Source organism: Giraffa tippelskirchi, chromosome 6, assembly GCF_054371585.1.
Source record: "Giraffa tippelskirchi isolate mGirTip1 chromosome 6, T2T-mGirTip1v1.2.pri, whole genome shotgun sequence".
NCBI lineage: Eukaryota > Metazoa > Chordata > Mammalia > Artiodactyla > Giraffidae > Giraffa > Giraffa tippelskirchi.
This window is the reverse complement of record NC_137280.1, coordinates 61,309,828-61,325,261: the sequence shown is the minus strand read 5'-3', so window position 1 is coordinate 61,325,261 and position 15,434 is coordinate 61,309,828. Positions and strand designations below refer to the sequence as shown.

The following is a 15,434-nucleotide window of genomic DNA, read 5'->3' as shown; positions in this document are numbered from 1 at the left end:
GACTGGAGGAAGATGACTGCAATAATCCAGGCCAGAAATGCTAAGGCACTCAGGTTAGGCAGTGGTTCAGAGGATGAAGAATAGAGTAAGGGCCAGAGTCTTTAAAGGCCAGGGACTCGACCTGGCCTGGGGTCAAACTGACCATTTAGGGTCGGGTATAGGATTCAAAGTTGATACTTAGGTTTCTGACTGGAGCAACAAGGGAGGCTGGTGGTGCCAATACAGGATGGGGAACAAGCTTAGGTGGAAAGATAATGGGCTGAGTGGGGTATATTGGATCAGAGGGGCAATGAGGCAGCAGCTGACGTGTCCACTAGGAGGCTGGAAACACAGGCGTGGAGATGAGGAAAGTACAAAGCACTGACATGATGGGCTTTTTCAGGACAAGGACTGCCAGACACAGAAAACAAGAGAGCTCGGCGGGTGATACATAGGGGATGGATATTTCAGAGGCAGGGAGGGGCAGTCATAGGGGCTGAGGAAGAAACGGAGTAGGAAGAAGATTTTATATATGGTGGGAATCTGGTCTCCCTGGGAGTGTGGGAGAACACAAACCACTTATTGTTCTGGAAAGAAGGATGAGTCAAGTGTTCAGAGACTCAGGGTTTAGTCTCTGGAGTATAATTAACTAGCTATGACCTTAAAAAAAAAATTGGTCCATCTCTCCAGGCCCCATTCACATCTTTAAAATGTCCCTGGCCAAACAGAGTCAGTTTTTTTTGTAAATTGGAGGATAACTGCTTTACAATGTTGTATTAGTTTCTGCTATACAACAGTGTGAATCATCTATATGTATACATGTATCTCTTTCCTCTTGAACCTCCCTCCCACCCCAACCCATCATCCCACCCCTCTAGGTCATCACAAAGCACCAAGCTGAGCTCCCTAACACTGAGGAATTTCATTTTGCAGAATTATCATGACTTCATACAAGACACTCCCTGGTGCCACGGCTGGAACTGAAGTTTCAGGGAGAGATACTCAGGGTCTGACTTGGCCTGGCATTTCCCAGCTGTCACTCATTCAACAGGGACTGAGCGACTCCCAGGCACCCAGCCCTGTGCAGGGTTCACAGGACGTAGACAAGGACCAGCCACCGCCCTACCCTGCCCTCAGGTAGTGCTCACAGCTTTTCATATAATTCATAAAGGGAGGACTTCGAGGAGAAGAAGCCTAGTTATTTCTTTTTGTCTCTCAGCTCAGGAGGCAGAAGGTTAGATGCAAGAATCCACAGCCTCTGACAAAATACAAATGCCAAAAAATGAACAAGCCCTACATCAGAATAGAATGTAGCGCTGGTGGGCCTCTAGCTCATCCTTATAAACATTCAATACATGCTAGCTCTTCTCCAGCGCACTCATCTGTTTATTCCCTTCCCACTCATTCCTCTATATCACACAAATGTATAACCTTTAGAACCTTATCCTCATGTGGTCTATGACCATGCTTCATCTATGAGGCTTATTTTTAAAGCACATGTTTTAGTGCTTCCCAAGTATAAATAGATTTTCACATACCAGCTCCTGCCAACAGAGCGTAAGTCGTTTCTTATCTAAATTGGTTTGGTTCAACATCTTGGGCTTCTTTTCTGCTTCAGAGATAAAGGCGCTAGAAGAGAAGAAAAACAATTTTCAAACCTACTTAGTGATAATTCATTTCTATAATTTCAGAGATTTGCAAGTATACTTTCTACAATGCAATGGGAAAGTTGATGAAGCCATGGAGCCAAGATTTTTTATTTAGGATTAAGCAACAATGCACTAACGTTTCTTTTCTTTATTTAAAAGATTTAGTTATTTATTTGGCTGTGCTGGGTCTTAGTTGTGGCATATGGGATCTAGTTTCCTGACCAGAGATCAAACCTGGGTGCCCTGCATTGGGAGTTTGGAGTCTTAACCACTAGACCACCAGGGAAGTCCCTGTACTATTTCTAAGAGACAAATGAGAATGTAATTAATGCCCAGGTCCCACATTGATTTCAGGACTGCTTGCTTTTCCACTTTCTTTTGGCATATGCCTAATGTGATTGGCTATACAAGTTCATAAGAACAAACACAAAATAATGCAATGTTCCTTTATTTTACAAACTTAACACACACCAAAAGGTTCCTAAAAAGTTGTATGTCAAGCAAATATTTTAGTTTCAAAACTGGGCTATGTCCTCATATTTTTAAAAATGTACGAAGGACTGAACAGTAACACTTTGAGAGATGAAGTTAAAAATGTCCTCAGTAGAAAAAGGTTATGAATGCGATGAACTAGAAATGGCTTCAAACATGGGAAAATAAGATACTGCCCTCATCAGCAATAACTTAACTGCAAATTAAAACTGGTGCCATTTCTCTTATTAAAAACTGGATAGTATTCAAAATTGATAATATTTGAGAGGAAAAAGTCACTCTTCTCTATTACAATAGGAGAGTGTTAATTATTATAATGTTTAGGAGGTTATTTGACAGCATTTATTCAATACATTGGAGAAGGCAATGGCAACCCACTCCAGTCCTCTTGCCTGGAAAATCCCGTGGATGGAGGAGCCTGGTAGGCTGCAGTCCATGGGGTCGCTGGGAGTCGGACACGACTGAGCGATTTCACTTTCACTTTTCACTTTCATGCATTGGAGAAGGAAATGGCAACCCACTCCTGTACTCTTGCCTGGAGAATCCCAGGGATGGGGGAGCCTGGTGGGGGCCGTCTCTGGGGTCGCACAGAGTCGGACACGACTGAAGCGACTTAGCAGTAGCAGTAGCATTCAATACATAAATGTCCATATAATTTGATCCAAAAATTATACTAGAATTCTATCCTTCAAAAATAACTGAAAGTTCTTGCAAAAAAGATGTTGATATACTAATGTTTATTGTAGCACCTTTTATAGTAGCAAAATAAATCAGAATGAAAATATCAGGGGCTAGTTAAACACTACATGACATATATCACATGACTGAACAGTGGGGACAACTATTAGTTACCACTGCAGAAAGATACTGGTGATACACTGTTGAGTGAAAAAGCAAGCTGCTGAACAAAGTGTGCAGTATTTGTAAAGAAACAGAGCATTCTTATGAATGTGTATGTTTGCAAATGCACAGGAAAAAAACCCAGAAAGACCAATCAAACTCTGCTGTCTGAGTGGGATTGAAGAGAGAGTTGAGGACTTTTTTACCCTACCCATCCTGTGTTTTGTTGTCATTGTGAGATGAGCACGAGGTACTTCTGTGATGAGAAGAATCAATTACAAAGGAATAAAATGGGGGTAAGATGCCAAATCTCCCAGCTCAGGGTCCCACACAGAAGCTCTGCCTCATGGCAATTGGAAGCTTCGCCAGAAATTCTCTTTGGGCATACTAGTCATTGCATTTTCTCTTAATTTTTAAGAAGAATAAAAGGATTCTATTTTGTGGAAGAAGTCTTGTTGTCACATGTCTACCTTTCTTTCCTAGAGGCAGAAGGAATCCATTCCACTCCCAGCATGGATCAGCTCTAAGAAACATGATGGATGCTTCTAATCTTTCTCCCTTCCACACAGGGGGAGAAATAGCTTATTTTCCCCTCAGAATAGGGGCAGATGACTTTGGCTCATGACTCTGATCGTTCTTCATCTTTCAGACCCAGCCCACCTGTGAGCTGAGGGCAGGCTCCTCACTTCCACATGGCAGGTGGTCTGGCCCTTCTAGGGGGAAGCCCCAAAGTCAAGCTGCTCAACCGCCAACGGTTGTGGGGAACCACAAAGGCTCCTTGACCTCAGGTCCAAACTGCTTTCTCAAATCCCTATTTACCAAATATAAACAAATGTCTGATCTCTGTCTGACCCTCATGTATATTTTTTCAGTTGGTTTTCAATTTGCAGAAAAGAAAGAGGAATGATTATCACATCAAGCAACCTCTTAGTAAGGAAAAATTTTCAAGCTATTAATTTGCCCACAATTTCTAAAAATGATCAGGAAGCTTTTAAAAGATGCTTCAAGGGAATTGCAGGTGGCACTTAGCTCACAGCAGGAGTAGCACTGATTCATATTGCTTCTATGAAAAACAGAAGAGAAATCAAGATAGAAAAAACACATTTATTTCTCTGCTTTCTTCCTTTTTTAAAAAAAGTAAAAATGCTTGGGTAGTTGAGAGATTAGGAAAGACAAAACTTACAAAGCAGAACACAGGAATTTAGCTATCTGCTGTCTATTTGTTTTTTTCTTTCCATCAAATGAAATGCCACTCCTTTTCCATTCATTTTATTGTGACAGATTCTCACTGTTCCTCCAGTATTGACTGATTCATTTCAAAAGTTAATCCAAGTTGTTTCCTTATAAGGGAGTCAGCCTCTAAGATGGTCCCCATGGTCCCCACCTCCTGCTATTCTTGCCATCATATAATTCCTCCCTTTTGAATATGCATTAGTCCCAGGGATTGGTTTCTGACAGAACCCATCAAGACTGATGGGATGTCACGTCCAAGATTAGATTATAAAAGACCATGATGTGCATCTTACTGGCATGTCCTCTCTAACTCTTCTCTCTCACTCTGATGAAGCCGGTTGCCACATTGTGAGAGGCAGCGTGGAGAGGTCTATATGGCAAGGAATTGAGGATGACCTCCAAACAACAACTGGCAAGGAGCTGCAGTCCTCAATCCTCCTCAATCCAACAGTTTATAAAGAACTGAATTCTGCAAATGACCACGTGAGTGATCTGGGAAGTGAGTCCTTCCCAGCTGAGCCCTGAGATAACTGTAGCCTTAGTCAATGCCTTGAGTGCAGCCTGGGATATGTTCTGAGCGGAGGACCCAACTAAGCCACATCTACATTCTTGACCCAAGAAACTGTGAAATAATAAATATGTTTTAGTCACTTAAATTTGAGGGTTATTTGTTACTCTGCAATTAGTAACATACCCTACATACCCAACATATCCTATTCATTTTTTTATTATATTGTCTACCTTCTGAAGTAAGAGTCATTAACTGGTGCTTAGTAGTGTGGTGTGCAAAAAATTCTGTTAAGTAGCATTTGATACAACTTATCCATCTAATGGGGAATCCCTGGTTGCTCAGCAGTAGAGAATTCACTTGCAGTGCAGGAGATGCAGGTTCAATCTCTGGGTCAGGAAGATCCCCTGGAGAAGGAAATGGCAACCCACTCCAGGATTCTTGCCTGGGAAATCCCATGGACAGAGGAGCCTGATGGGCTGCCATCTATAAGGTCGCAAAATTCAAGAACAACTTAGCAACTAAACCACCACCACCACCATCCAATTGCCAAACAGTTGTTACATGTGTGCTAACTTGCTTCAGTTGCGTCCGACTCTCTGGACTAGCCCACCAGGCTCCTCTGTCCATGGGATTTTCCAGGCAAGCATACTGAAGTGAGTCGCCATGCTCTCCTCTAGGGGATCTTCCTGAGCCAGGTTTCAAACCTGCAACTCTTAAGCCTCCTGCATTGGCAGGCAGGTTCTTTATCACTAGCACCACCTGCGAAGCCCAAATATTTGTTGAGTACCTACCAAATGCAAAGAAGCATGCTGGATACTAACACTGCTAGTAATTTTCTTGTTTCAAAAAGAGTCTCTGCAGTAAGTCTTTCTTTTCTTCCCTTTTTCTTTTTTCCCCCCTTTGCTTTATGTTTTAGTTAAGTATCACAAAGCAATAGTGAGCCCACAGCAGCTAAATTACTGAACAAAATTAAGATGGATGTAACACTATTCAATGTTCATTTGACTGCATGTAAAATTGACTATTTTCTAAGGTAAGTAAAATTTGATTCCATACAGCTCAGCTCCCCAGATGCCATCTGTCCCTCTAGTACCTGCTTTGACCGATAAAGTCACTGAGCACCGTCTTCATTTTCTCTTCTGGGGCTTCCTCTGAAATCTTAATCAGTTCTTTTACTTCCTCTATACCTTCTTCCTGAAAACAAACCATGGAGGTGGAGCAATGAGAGATGGGAATGAAACTTTGTCATGGAGGCACTGGTTCTAACATTCACAGAAATTATATTCAGCTCATATTTTGTTTTGAACAGGAAAGAGGCAAGAGAGGACATCAAGTTATGTGAGTTATGTGAGCTGGAGTCCATGAGTTATGTGAGCTGGAAAGGGGAATGTGAGAGGAAACAAAAAGGAATCACAAAGGCAAGGTGCAAGATACCAAAGCAGCAGGTTCCCTGGTTTTCTTTACCCCTGAGGCTTGGGTGGAACAGCGTACATTTATTGCATGTAGTGGCTCAGTGGTAAAGAATCTGCCTGCCAATGCAGGAGACAGGAGTTCGATCCCTGGGCCAGGAAGATCCCTGGAGGAGGAAATGGCAACCTATTTCAGTATTCTTGCCTGGAGAATCCCATGGACAAAGGAGTCTGGTGGGCTACAGTCCATGGGGTCGCAAAGAGTCAGACATGACTTAGCAACTGAGCATGCATGCACACTGTTTTGAATACTTTCACACATTCAATTCCTCAAATAATTCTGAAGGAAAAGAACAAGGTATGATGGGAGAGGGTGAGAGGAAACGTCAAAAAGCTTCTCTGAGGAAGTGCTTGAACTTGAGCTATGGAGGTGGACCGGGCTTCCTTGGAGAAACATGATGAGGAAAAGCAGCCCAGGCAGAGGGAAGAGCATGGAGGTAGCTAGGAGGCACGAAGGAGCTTGATTTCTTTGAGACACTTGAAAGGAGACTACTGGCTTAGAATAAAGTAAAGAGGAGGAGCTTGTGAGAGACAGGACTGGAGAGGTGGCAGGGCTTGACTTTGGAGGGAATTATCTACTTTGTTAAAGACTTAGGATTTTATACTAGTTGAAGTTAAGATCTATCAATTCTGTGAGAATGTTGTCCACCCCTGACCTTTGGAGATGAGGAAAATGGTCTATCCTTAGGTCCTATGGGCCTCTCAGGTGGCCCTAGTGGTAAAGAGCCCGCCTGCCAATGCAGGAGACTTAAGAGAGGCGAGTTCTATCCCTGGGTTGGGAAGATCCCTTGGAGGAGGGCATGGCAACCCACTCCAGTATTCTAGCTGGAGAATCCCATGGACAGAGTTACAGTCCACAGAGTCACAAAGAGTCAGACACAACTGAAATGACTTAGCATGGATCATACTAGGTGCTATAACAGGTAGAAGCAGGGCAGGGATTTGAATTTGGAGAGTTTGATTTAAAGGTGAGGAATTTTGCAAAATGTATTCTCATGTCCCTGGGTCCACATGGCAGGAGCCATGCATCATCCAAATGCAGAGGTCTCAATTCTTTGGTATTTAAACTGAGGCCAAGACCCTCTACTTGGTGGGAAAAGATCCCCTTTGCCTCCAGCTTCCCCATATTTGAATCCATCACCCATCAGAGTCACCTACCAGGAAGTCCGCCATCTTCTCCAGCATGTTGGACCAATGCAGCCTAAACGTCTGGTCTCCCCAAGAACTGACGAAGTAGACACAGGGCTTCTTGGCCTCAAATGGCAAATAGTTGTAATTCCTGGGAAAACACATTAGGTCTGGAAGTTAGTTGGCAATCAGTGTTTTTCAGGCAATTCCAGTCACATGTTCATGTTTTGTACATCCTGGGTGGACTGGGGGAAGGATGGTGACAAAATAGTCACACTACTAATTCTATCCTTAGCCTCTACTTGGGGACCTATGAACACTAAGCAATGAACAGTTATATGGCTACAATGGAGAGTAATGGCTAACACCCTCTGACCCAGGGCAAAGCTTAGAATAATCACCAGAAGGCAGAATTTAATAGGCAAGCCCTCTTCAAGGAAAAATTCTCTTTCTAATTGAGAGAAGAGAGAAGGGAGAAAAACTAACATTTTCCTTTTCCTTTAATTCTATATGCTAGGAACTGACTGTGTAAGGATCAACTGAGATAACAGAGGTGAATATATTTTATAAACTGAAATTGCTAGAGAATTGTAAGAAGGTAATAATATTAATGAGGATGAAGTCATGTGCTTCAAACTCAACTTCAACATTCCATGGCTGCCATCCATCCATCCATCCAATGTTTGTTGTTGCTGGGTATTGGTGCCAATAATATATTGATAGGTGACCCACTTGACTAAGAAAGGACCAGAGAGATGGCAAAGTAGCTGGAAGAGGGGACATGGAGCCAAAGAGAATGGTTGATGGTGATGGTTGGATATGCTTAAATGATGATGAGAAGAAGATAGTTCAGAGGATGAGACTGAAGACAGAAAAGAAGGAACTAACTGGTAGAATTCAGTTCCCAAGGATGTGGATGTGGAAGCAGGTAAGATGGGAGAGATGTAGTCAAAGTTTGAAGTCCCCTGCCTAATGACAGCTATATTCTTACCCAGTTCTGCCCCCAGCGCCCTGTAATTTTCCCACAAACACCTGGGTTGGTGTGAAGAGAAACATGGAATGCAGGAAAGAACACATTTCTTGTCATGGGCATTGGTTGGACAGAGGCCCTAATGTGGACAATGTTAGGAGTCATGAGCTTATAGAGGTTGGGATGGAGGGGAGGTAAAAGAGAAAAGCTACATTCCAAAAGCTACAGGGGACTTCAGCCTGAAAGAATGCATGGTTTTTCTTTTTAGCTCTCCAACCTAAGTTTTTTCTAGAGGCCATAAAGTTAGCAAAGATGCTCTGTGGTCTGCTCTGAAGAAAACAAACCAGCAGGCGGCCATTCAAAGAGAAGCCAAATAAATCCTTGGCAGAAACTGAGGTTATGATTATAGCAGGAGAACAAAATAAAACTTAACAAATAAAGAAGGTTAGAAACTGCTCTTTCCTTTATCTTGTTAAAAATGATGGCACTGAGAAAAACAAATATCATATAATAGGGTGTGTATGTGGAATCTAGAATTGATATAGATGAACTTATTTGCAAAGCAGAAATAGAGACACAAACATAGAGAACAAACTCTTGGATACCAGTGAGGGAAGTGGGGGTGGGATGAATTGGGAGACTTGGATTGACATATATACACTATTATGTACAAAATAGATAACTGATCAGAACTTACTGTATAGGACAGGGAACTCTACTCAATGCTCTGTGATGACATAAGTGGGAAAGAAATCTTTATTTTTCCTTTTGAACTTTTTATTTTGTATTAGCGGCACTAGTGGTAGAGAACCCGCCTGCCAATGCAGGAGATGTAAGAGACAAGGGTTCGATCCCTGGGTCGGGAAGATCACCTGGAGGATGGCATGGCAACCCACTCCAGTATTCTTGCCTGGAGAACTGCATGGACAGAGGAACCTGGAGGCTACAGTCCATAGAGCTGCAAGGAGTTGGACACAACTGAAAAAACTTAGCACACAGCCAATTAACAAAGTTGTGATAGTTTCAGGTGAACAGTGAAGGGACTCAGTCATACATATACATGGATCCATTCTCCCCCCAACCCCTCTCTCATGCAGGCTGCCACATCACATTGAGCAGAGTGGGAAGGAAATCTTAAAAAGAAGGGATATATGTATATGTATAACTAATTTACTTTTCTGTACAGAAGAAACTAACCCAACATTGTAAAGCAACTATATGCGTGTTAAGTTGCTTCAGTTGTGTCCGACTCTCTGCAGCCCATGAACTATAGCCCACCAGGCTTCTCTGTCCATGGGATTCTCCAGGCAAAGTAATATACTCAAATAAACAATTTTTTAAAAAAATTATGGCACTGAGAATCCTGCAACTAAATAAATTCCTACTTGATGTTGTGCTTTGTTCCAAGGTTTCTTTGCTCTGGATGATTTTGTGCTAACGGTGTTCAGAGCCTCTGTGTCTTGGGCTCCTAGGTCCTCCAGGTCTTACTGGATCTACAGGGCTCAGGATGCAATATTTTCTCAGGCAAATGACCGTGCAGATGGAGAACAGCAGATGGGAGGGTCCCACGTTGCCAGCGGGAAGAGAAGCCTAACAGTTTGAATGGCTGCCCTGTTGTGCATCAGCCTTGTGACTCTAGGCAAGGGTAGGCCTGGAACCCTGAGAATCAAATGATGATCTGACTCTGGGCTTGTGCTCCAGTCTCATTCTTGGACTCCAGCCCCATATGTAAATTATATGTAAATGCACATGCTTTAGAAAACTGGAAAGCCCAGAGCAAACCCAAGGTGATGTTTCAAGTGTCACGCTAAACCACTCCTTATAAGGTGGTATTTCAATGGAGGCAACAGACAAATAAGTTGTATGTGTGCTCATGGGTGTGGACACTGTGGGTGCATAGGCATGTGTGTGTGGGGGCATGCACAAGTGTGTTGGGGTATATTCTATTATAGAATCTTCTAATCAGATGCTGCCATTCTTGGCTTGCCACTATGTGGACAGAGCTTCAATATAGTGATAGGAATATACAGAAGACCCCCAAACACCAGCATGACTTATTTTGGTCTCTTTGAGTGAGTCAGTTAGTACTAATGTGTGGTCCACTGGAGGGTTCTGTAGAGCTCTCATCTCCCCTTAAGCCCTTCCCACGCTACATCTCCTGATATTACCACCACTATCAGCAACGGGCTAATAAGGTGGGGATGTTTTCACTGTCTGGTCCCAGCGAAAGGATGCAGAGTACCACTGAGAGCCTCAGAAAAACCTCCCAGAGCTGCAGATCCTGCTCATTGATGTCCTCATGTTTGAGCATGGACAGAGAAACCATTAAAGGACGGGGAAGTTTGGGGTCCTTTTTGGTGCATGTAAGGGAGGATGGGCCACCAAGCATGGCTGCCAGGGAGCCAAAAAAGACCCCAAAGAAGGTGGTCCATGGGAGGGGGAAGATGGTCCATGGGAGAGACAGGATTTAGAAAATGTGCAGCCATGCTCAGAAGCGAGAAGACACGCACCCAGGGTTATTTTCACTTACTCCTTCCTACTTTGTCCCAGATGATCACTTTCCATCCTTAAACTCATTCTCTCTCTTTAGGGTGTCACTTTTGTTGTGACCTTTGCCAACTCTTCACCTCCTCCCTCTCGCTCTCTCTACCCCCATGGTACCCAGTGCCCAACCCGGTTATAGCACTTCCTTAGCACATTGAAAAACAGGTACAGGTATCTACTACATGCCCGATGTGGAGATGAGCAGATACAAAGGTGGACAAGACAGTCCTTTGCCCTCTGACTGCTCACCATCTAATAGAGAGACAGACGAATAAAAACAGCTGAATGCAGTGTGAACAGTGTTTGATGGAGCTGAGTGGAGAAGTCCAAATCAGCCTTGGGATTCAGGGAAGGGAACTTGAACTTACTCTTGAAAGGTAATGGGAGCTAACCATTCTGAGGATCCACTTGTTGCCTGGAAGAGGCAAGAGCGTGTTCAAAGGTCCAGATGAAGCAAACAGCAGGATTCATTTGGGGAATGGCACTGGAGGACTGGTGGAATTTGGGGAATGACCGGAGTTTATCATAGAGAAGTGGATGGGTATCAAATCAACAAAATATGGCCCCTGAGATTAATCCTGAAAGGCATAGGCAGGACTTCCCTGGTGGTCCAATGGTTAGGAATCTGCCTGCCAATGAAGGGGCACAGGTTTGATCCCTGGTCTGGGAAGATTCCACATGCCACCGGGCAACTAAGTCCATGTGCCACAACTACTGAGTCCACACTCTAGAAGCTTCAAGCCACAACTACTGAAGTCTGAATGCCCTAGAGCCTGTACTCCGCAACAAGAGAAGCCACTGCAATGAGAAGCCCGAGCACCTCAACTAGAGAGCAACCCCTGTTCACTGCAACTAGAGAAAGCCTGTGTACAGCAACAAATGACCCAGCACAGCCAAAAATTAATTAATTAATTATTTTTTAAAAGCCACAAGCAGCCAATGGATAACGTCAAACTGAGGGAATGGGGAGTTCAGATGGATGGTTTGGTGATTTTCTTGATCCTGGTCCAAGCCAAGTATGAGATGTTTAAAATAATTTATGCCAAAGATACCAACTGGCCAAATTAAAGAAATGGCAATAGAGAACACACTGGAGAACTAGAATCAACCAGACTTCATCACTGATTGGATGTGGGTAGGAAGGGAAAAGAGAACAATTGACAGATTTCCAATTTGTGGCGCAGAGGATGCAGTGAGTGGTAGGACCAGTCTCTGAGATGGGAAAGATAGAAAAAGGGGGAAAGTTGCCTGTGAAGACAATGAGTCTGATGACTAACTTGGGAACACCCAAGTAGAGGTGTTTAGATCTGCTGCTCAGGAAGAAGGCCATCTGGGGAAATAGATGTGAGAGTTCTTATTATTCTAACAGTGGTCAGTAAGCCATGGGTTCGTGCCCAGAGAGACTGTCTAGATCCAGAAGAGTAGAGACTGATGAGAACTAGTGATGTGGTTCCAATCCCTTCACATGTAATGAGCAATGCTCTCTTATGACAATCCCATGAGATCATATTTTTTTTTACTCCTAGCACAAAGCTCAGAACACAGAAGACTCTCACTACGTGTGGCTTTCCTTTCTCATAAGACACTTGGTTGACATTACTGTCTTAAGACAAAGTTCTATAATTTCACTTCTCTTTGCATGTTGAAATGCCATGTGGACTAAAGATTGGTGAGGGTGCATGTAGATGCCCCAGTTGTTTTCTGAAATGGTCTTTTTTGATGGCTAAGAATCATTTTTGAGTTCTTCAGTTTTGCCCAAAATAAGATAAGAAATGATGTAATTAATAATTCCACAAAGTTGAGTTTACATTATGTTCAGATGACTGTAATAACTGTTGATAGGATTTTGGATTGAAATTTTTACTTCTGACCTTCCTATCTTGTTATGCTTCAAAGTTATAGGATAAAGAGAGCTTCAGATATGGTAATAAGAACCATCATCATCACTCTGTCCTTGAATGAATTAACAGGATGTGTCATTCGGAGAATTGTCAACATGAGAATTTAGGAGAGTGGCATTTATCCTGTTGGCCTAGTTTGCATCTTGCACCCATAACTAAGATACAGAATGTTTCTAGTTTTAGGGAAGAACTGAATCAAACGGTCATAGAAATTGGTCAAGTTTCCACAGTCAGAAATCTTGGCTACTCTTGCCTCCTGGGGCTCCTGTGCATGTGTGCTCAGTCACTTCAGTCGTGTCTGACTGTCTTCAATCCCCTGGACTGTAACCCAGCAAGCGCCTCTGTCCATGAAATTCTCCAGGCAAGAATACTGGAGTGGGTTGCCATTCCCTTCTGCAGGGGATCTTCCCAACCCAGGGATCAAACCTGTGTCTCCTACGTTGCATTCACTTGCTGAGCCATCAGGAAAGCCATCGGGGAAGCTGTGTCTCCTACCTGTTCCCTTCTGTCACGAGTGGCTTCTCTGGGTGAGTGGTGGAGACCAGGGGAATGGCGACATCATGGGCTGCGTCCCCTTCTCCTTCGTGCAGCAGTGGCAAAGCGTCTTCTTCAGCTGAGTCAGCTGACTTCTTCCTACTCTTGTGATGCAACCCTCCATCGATCAGGTTCCCAAAATTACCTGTAGAGGCAGTAGCAAGGGGAGAAGGGCCAGATGTCAATAAGCAGAATCAGGCTGCTTGGCAGAAAGGATCCAAGCTTATGTCTTCCCAGGGTGGGGAAATAAGCTGTCAGCATGAAGGTAGGATGATGGTCAGTTCAAAGAAATAAGATTAGCAATGATACTAAGCCATCATTAGCCTTCATCCTAAGGTCTTTTTTTGTAAAAATGACTTAAGTTACAGATTAACTGGATTCCATCTCCATTTTTTTCTGCTCAAAAACTTCCCAAATGTAAATCAAGACCTTCTCTGATGGAATACTCTTTCTTGGAATGGTTTTCCCAGATGCACATCAGTCCAGGAAGATTGCTAGGAGTTATAACAATAGCATCTATTATATGCATAGCATGTCATGTACATTAAGTCATTAAATTCTTGCCATAGCTTCATAAGGAATTATCATTATTCCCATTTTATAGATGAAGAAAGCAAGACCGAGAGAAATTAAATGATCCTAGGGCCAGGGAACCAGGATTAGTAGTCCAAGTCTGTTTGAATGCAAACTGTACTCTCAATATTTTTTTAATTTATATTTAATTGGAAGATACTTGCTTCACAATATTGGGTTAGTTTCTGCCATACATCAAAAATAATCAGCCATAGGTGTGCATTTTAAAATTTTTTATCATTTTTTACTTATATATATATTTTTAATTAAAACTATGAAAATAAATCTATCCCTTACATATTGACTCTAGACTGGACAAGGAGTTAGTCATTTGTTCCTGAGGTGCAAACCTCCAACAGAATGCTACCATCTGCATGTAAGGCATTGATTCATTTACTTAAGAAAGAGGTATAAAGTTCATGCCATGTGCCAGGCACTATGCTTGTCTGCACTTACCAATAGAAACTTCAAAGCTAATGGGTTTATCTCCAATCCTCCGGTCTATCATGGTAGCTTCGAAAAAGGCTCCAAAGAGTAAAAATTCCTCATGTTTTTCTGGTACAATCTATAGAAAGAAAAAAAAATACGTTAGACAGGCCTGGATCTTTTTATAGTAGGAGGAAACTGAATTAGTGAAGCCAACCTGGTCCAGGGTGATTTATAGAAACCTGAGTCTTGGTGTCAGCCTGATACGATACATCATTTCCACTCTAATCAGACTGCACACTGCAAATCCCAATTCAGCCATTTGCAATGATGTAGTCTCAACCTTACAATCAAATTTCCTTTTACTTTAAAGGTAAGCTTGGTATATGTATCTTTTTAAGAGATCGATGGTTCAAGGAAACCAGGTGACACAGCATCACATTTCTGAGTGAGGAGGCTGAATGAGCTGGAGCTTTTTACTCTGCGCTTTCTGGTTCTACCCTTGGATTTATTGAGCCCAACTGAAAAAGCAGTAAGGTTCATTGAAGGAAATAAAGCAGTTGTAGTTTCAGAGGCTAAGAGCCCCATTCAATCAAGAGCTCTTAACTCTGTCTCTGTCTCTGTCTCTCTCTCTGGTTTTTTTTTTTTTTGGCCATGAGGGATCTTAGTCCCCCCAGTCAGGGATCGAAGCCATGCCTCCTGCATTGGGAGCACAGAGTGTTAAGCACTGGACTGCCAGGGAAGTCCCCTTCTCTCTTGTTGAGACTCTTCCTTCACACACAAGCCCCCTGTGCTGCTGGCATCAGCAGGAAATGTTTCTATTGACCAGAAAGTGTGGGACAGGCTGGGGGCCAGGCGCTGACTCTTAGTCCCAGAACGTGCTGCTCCCACCTGCCGCCACTGTGTCCCTTGGCTGTAAGCCAGCCTCTTATCACACCTTCCTGAGGCCAAGTTTACTGTCTGGGAGGAGGTTAAAAATCACTCAGAGACCTGAAGGGAATGGAGGCCATGGAACCTGGAAGAAGGACCACAGGTTCCAAGGCCAGGTGATCCCCTCTCTAAATCCCAACTCTGCTGCTTCCTAGCTGTTGACTGGGCAAGCCGTGTCCACTATTCAGGTGTCATGTTCCTTGTCTGTGAAATGAGCATCATATCAGGACCTACATGGGGAAGGAAGGAGATCAT

At 43.1% G+C, this 15,434-nt stretch overlaps 1 protein-coding gene across 1 annotated transcript in view; it reads right to left on the bottom strand.

Annotated features, from left to right (window-relative positions):
• Positions 1-15,434, bottom strand: part of FER1L6 (fer-1 like family member 6) — a 144,447-nt gene that overhangs the window by 82,351 nt on the left and 46,662 nt on the right. Inside the window, exons 13-17 of the mRNA XM_081498956.1 lie at positions 14,280-14,388; positions 13,212-13,395; positions 7,332-7,452; positions 5,798-5,898; positions 1,518-1,608 (exon numbers count right to left, since the gene is read on the bottom strand). Of these exons, the coding sequence (XP_081355082.1) occupies positions 1,518-1,608; positions 5,798-5,898; positions 7,332-7,452; positions 13,212-13,395; positions 14,280-14,388 (606 nt within the window). The remainder of the gene's footprint in view (positions 1-1,517; positions 1,609-5,797; positions 5,899-7,331; positions 7,453-13,211; positions 13,396-14,279; positions 14,389-15,434) is intronic.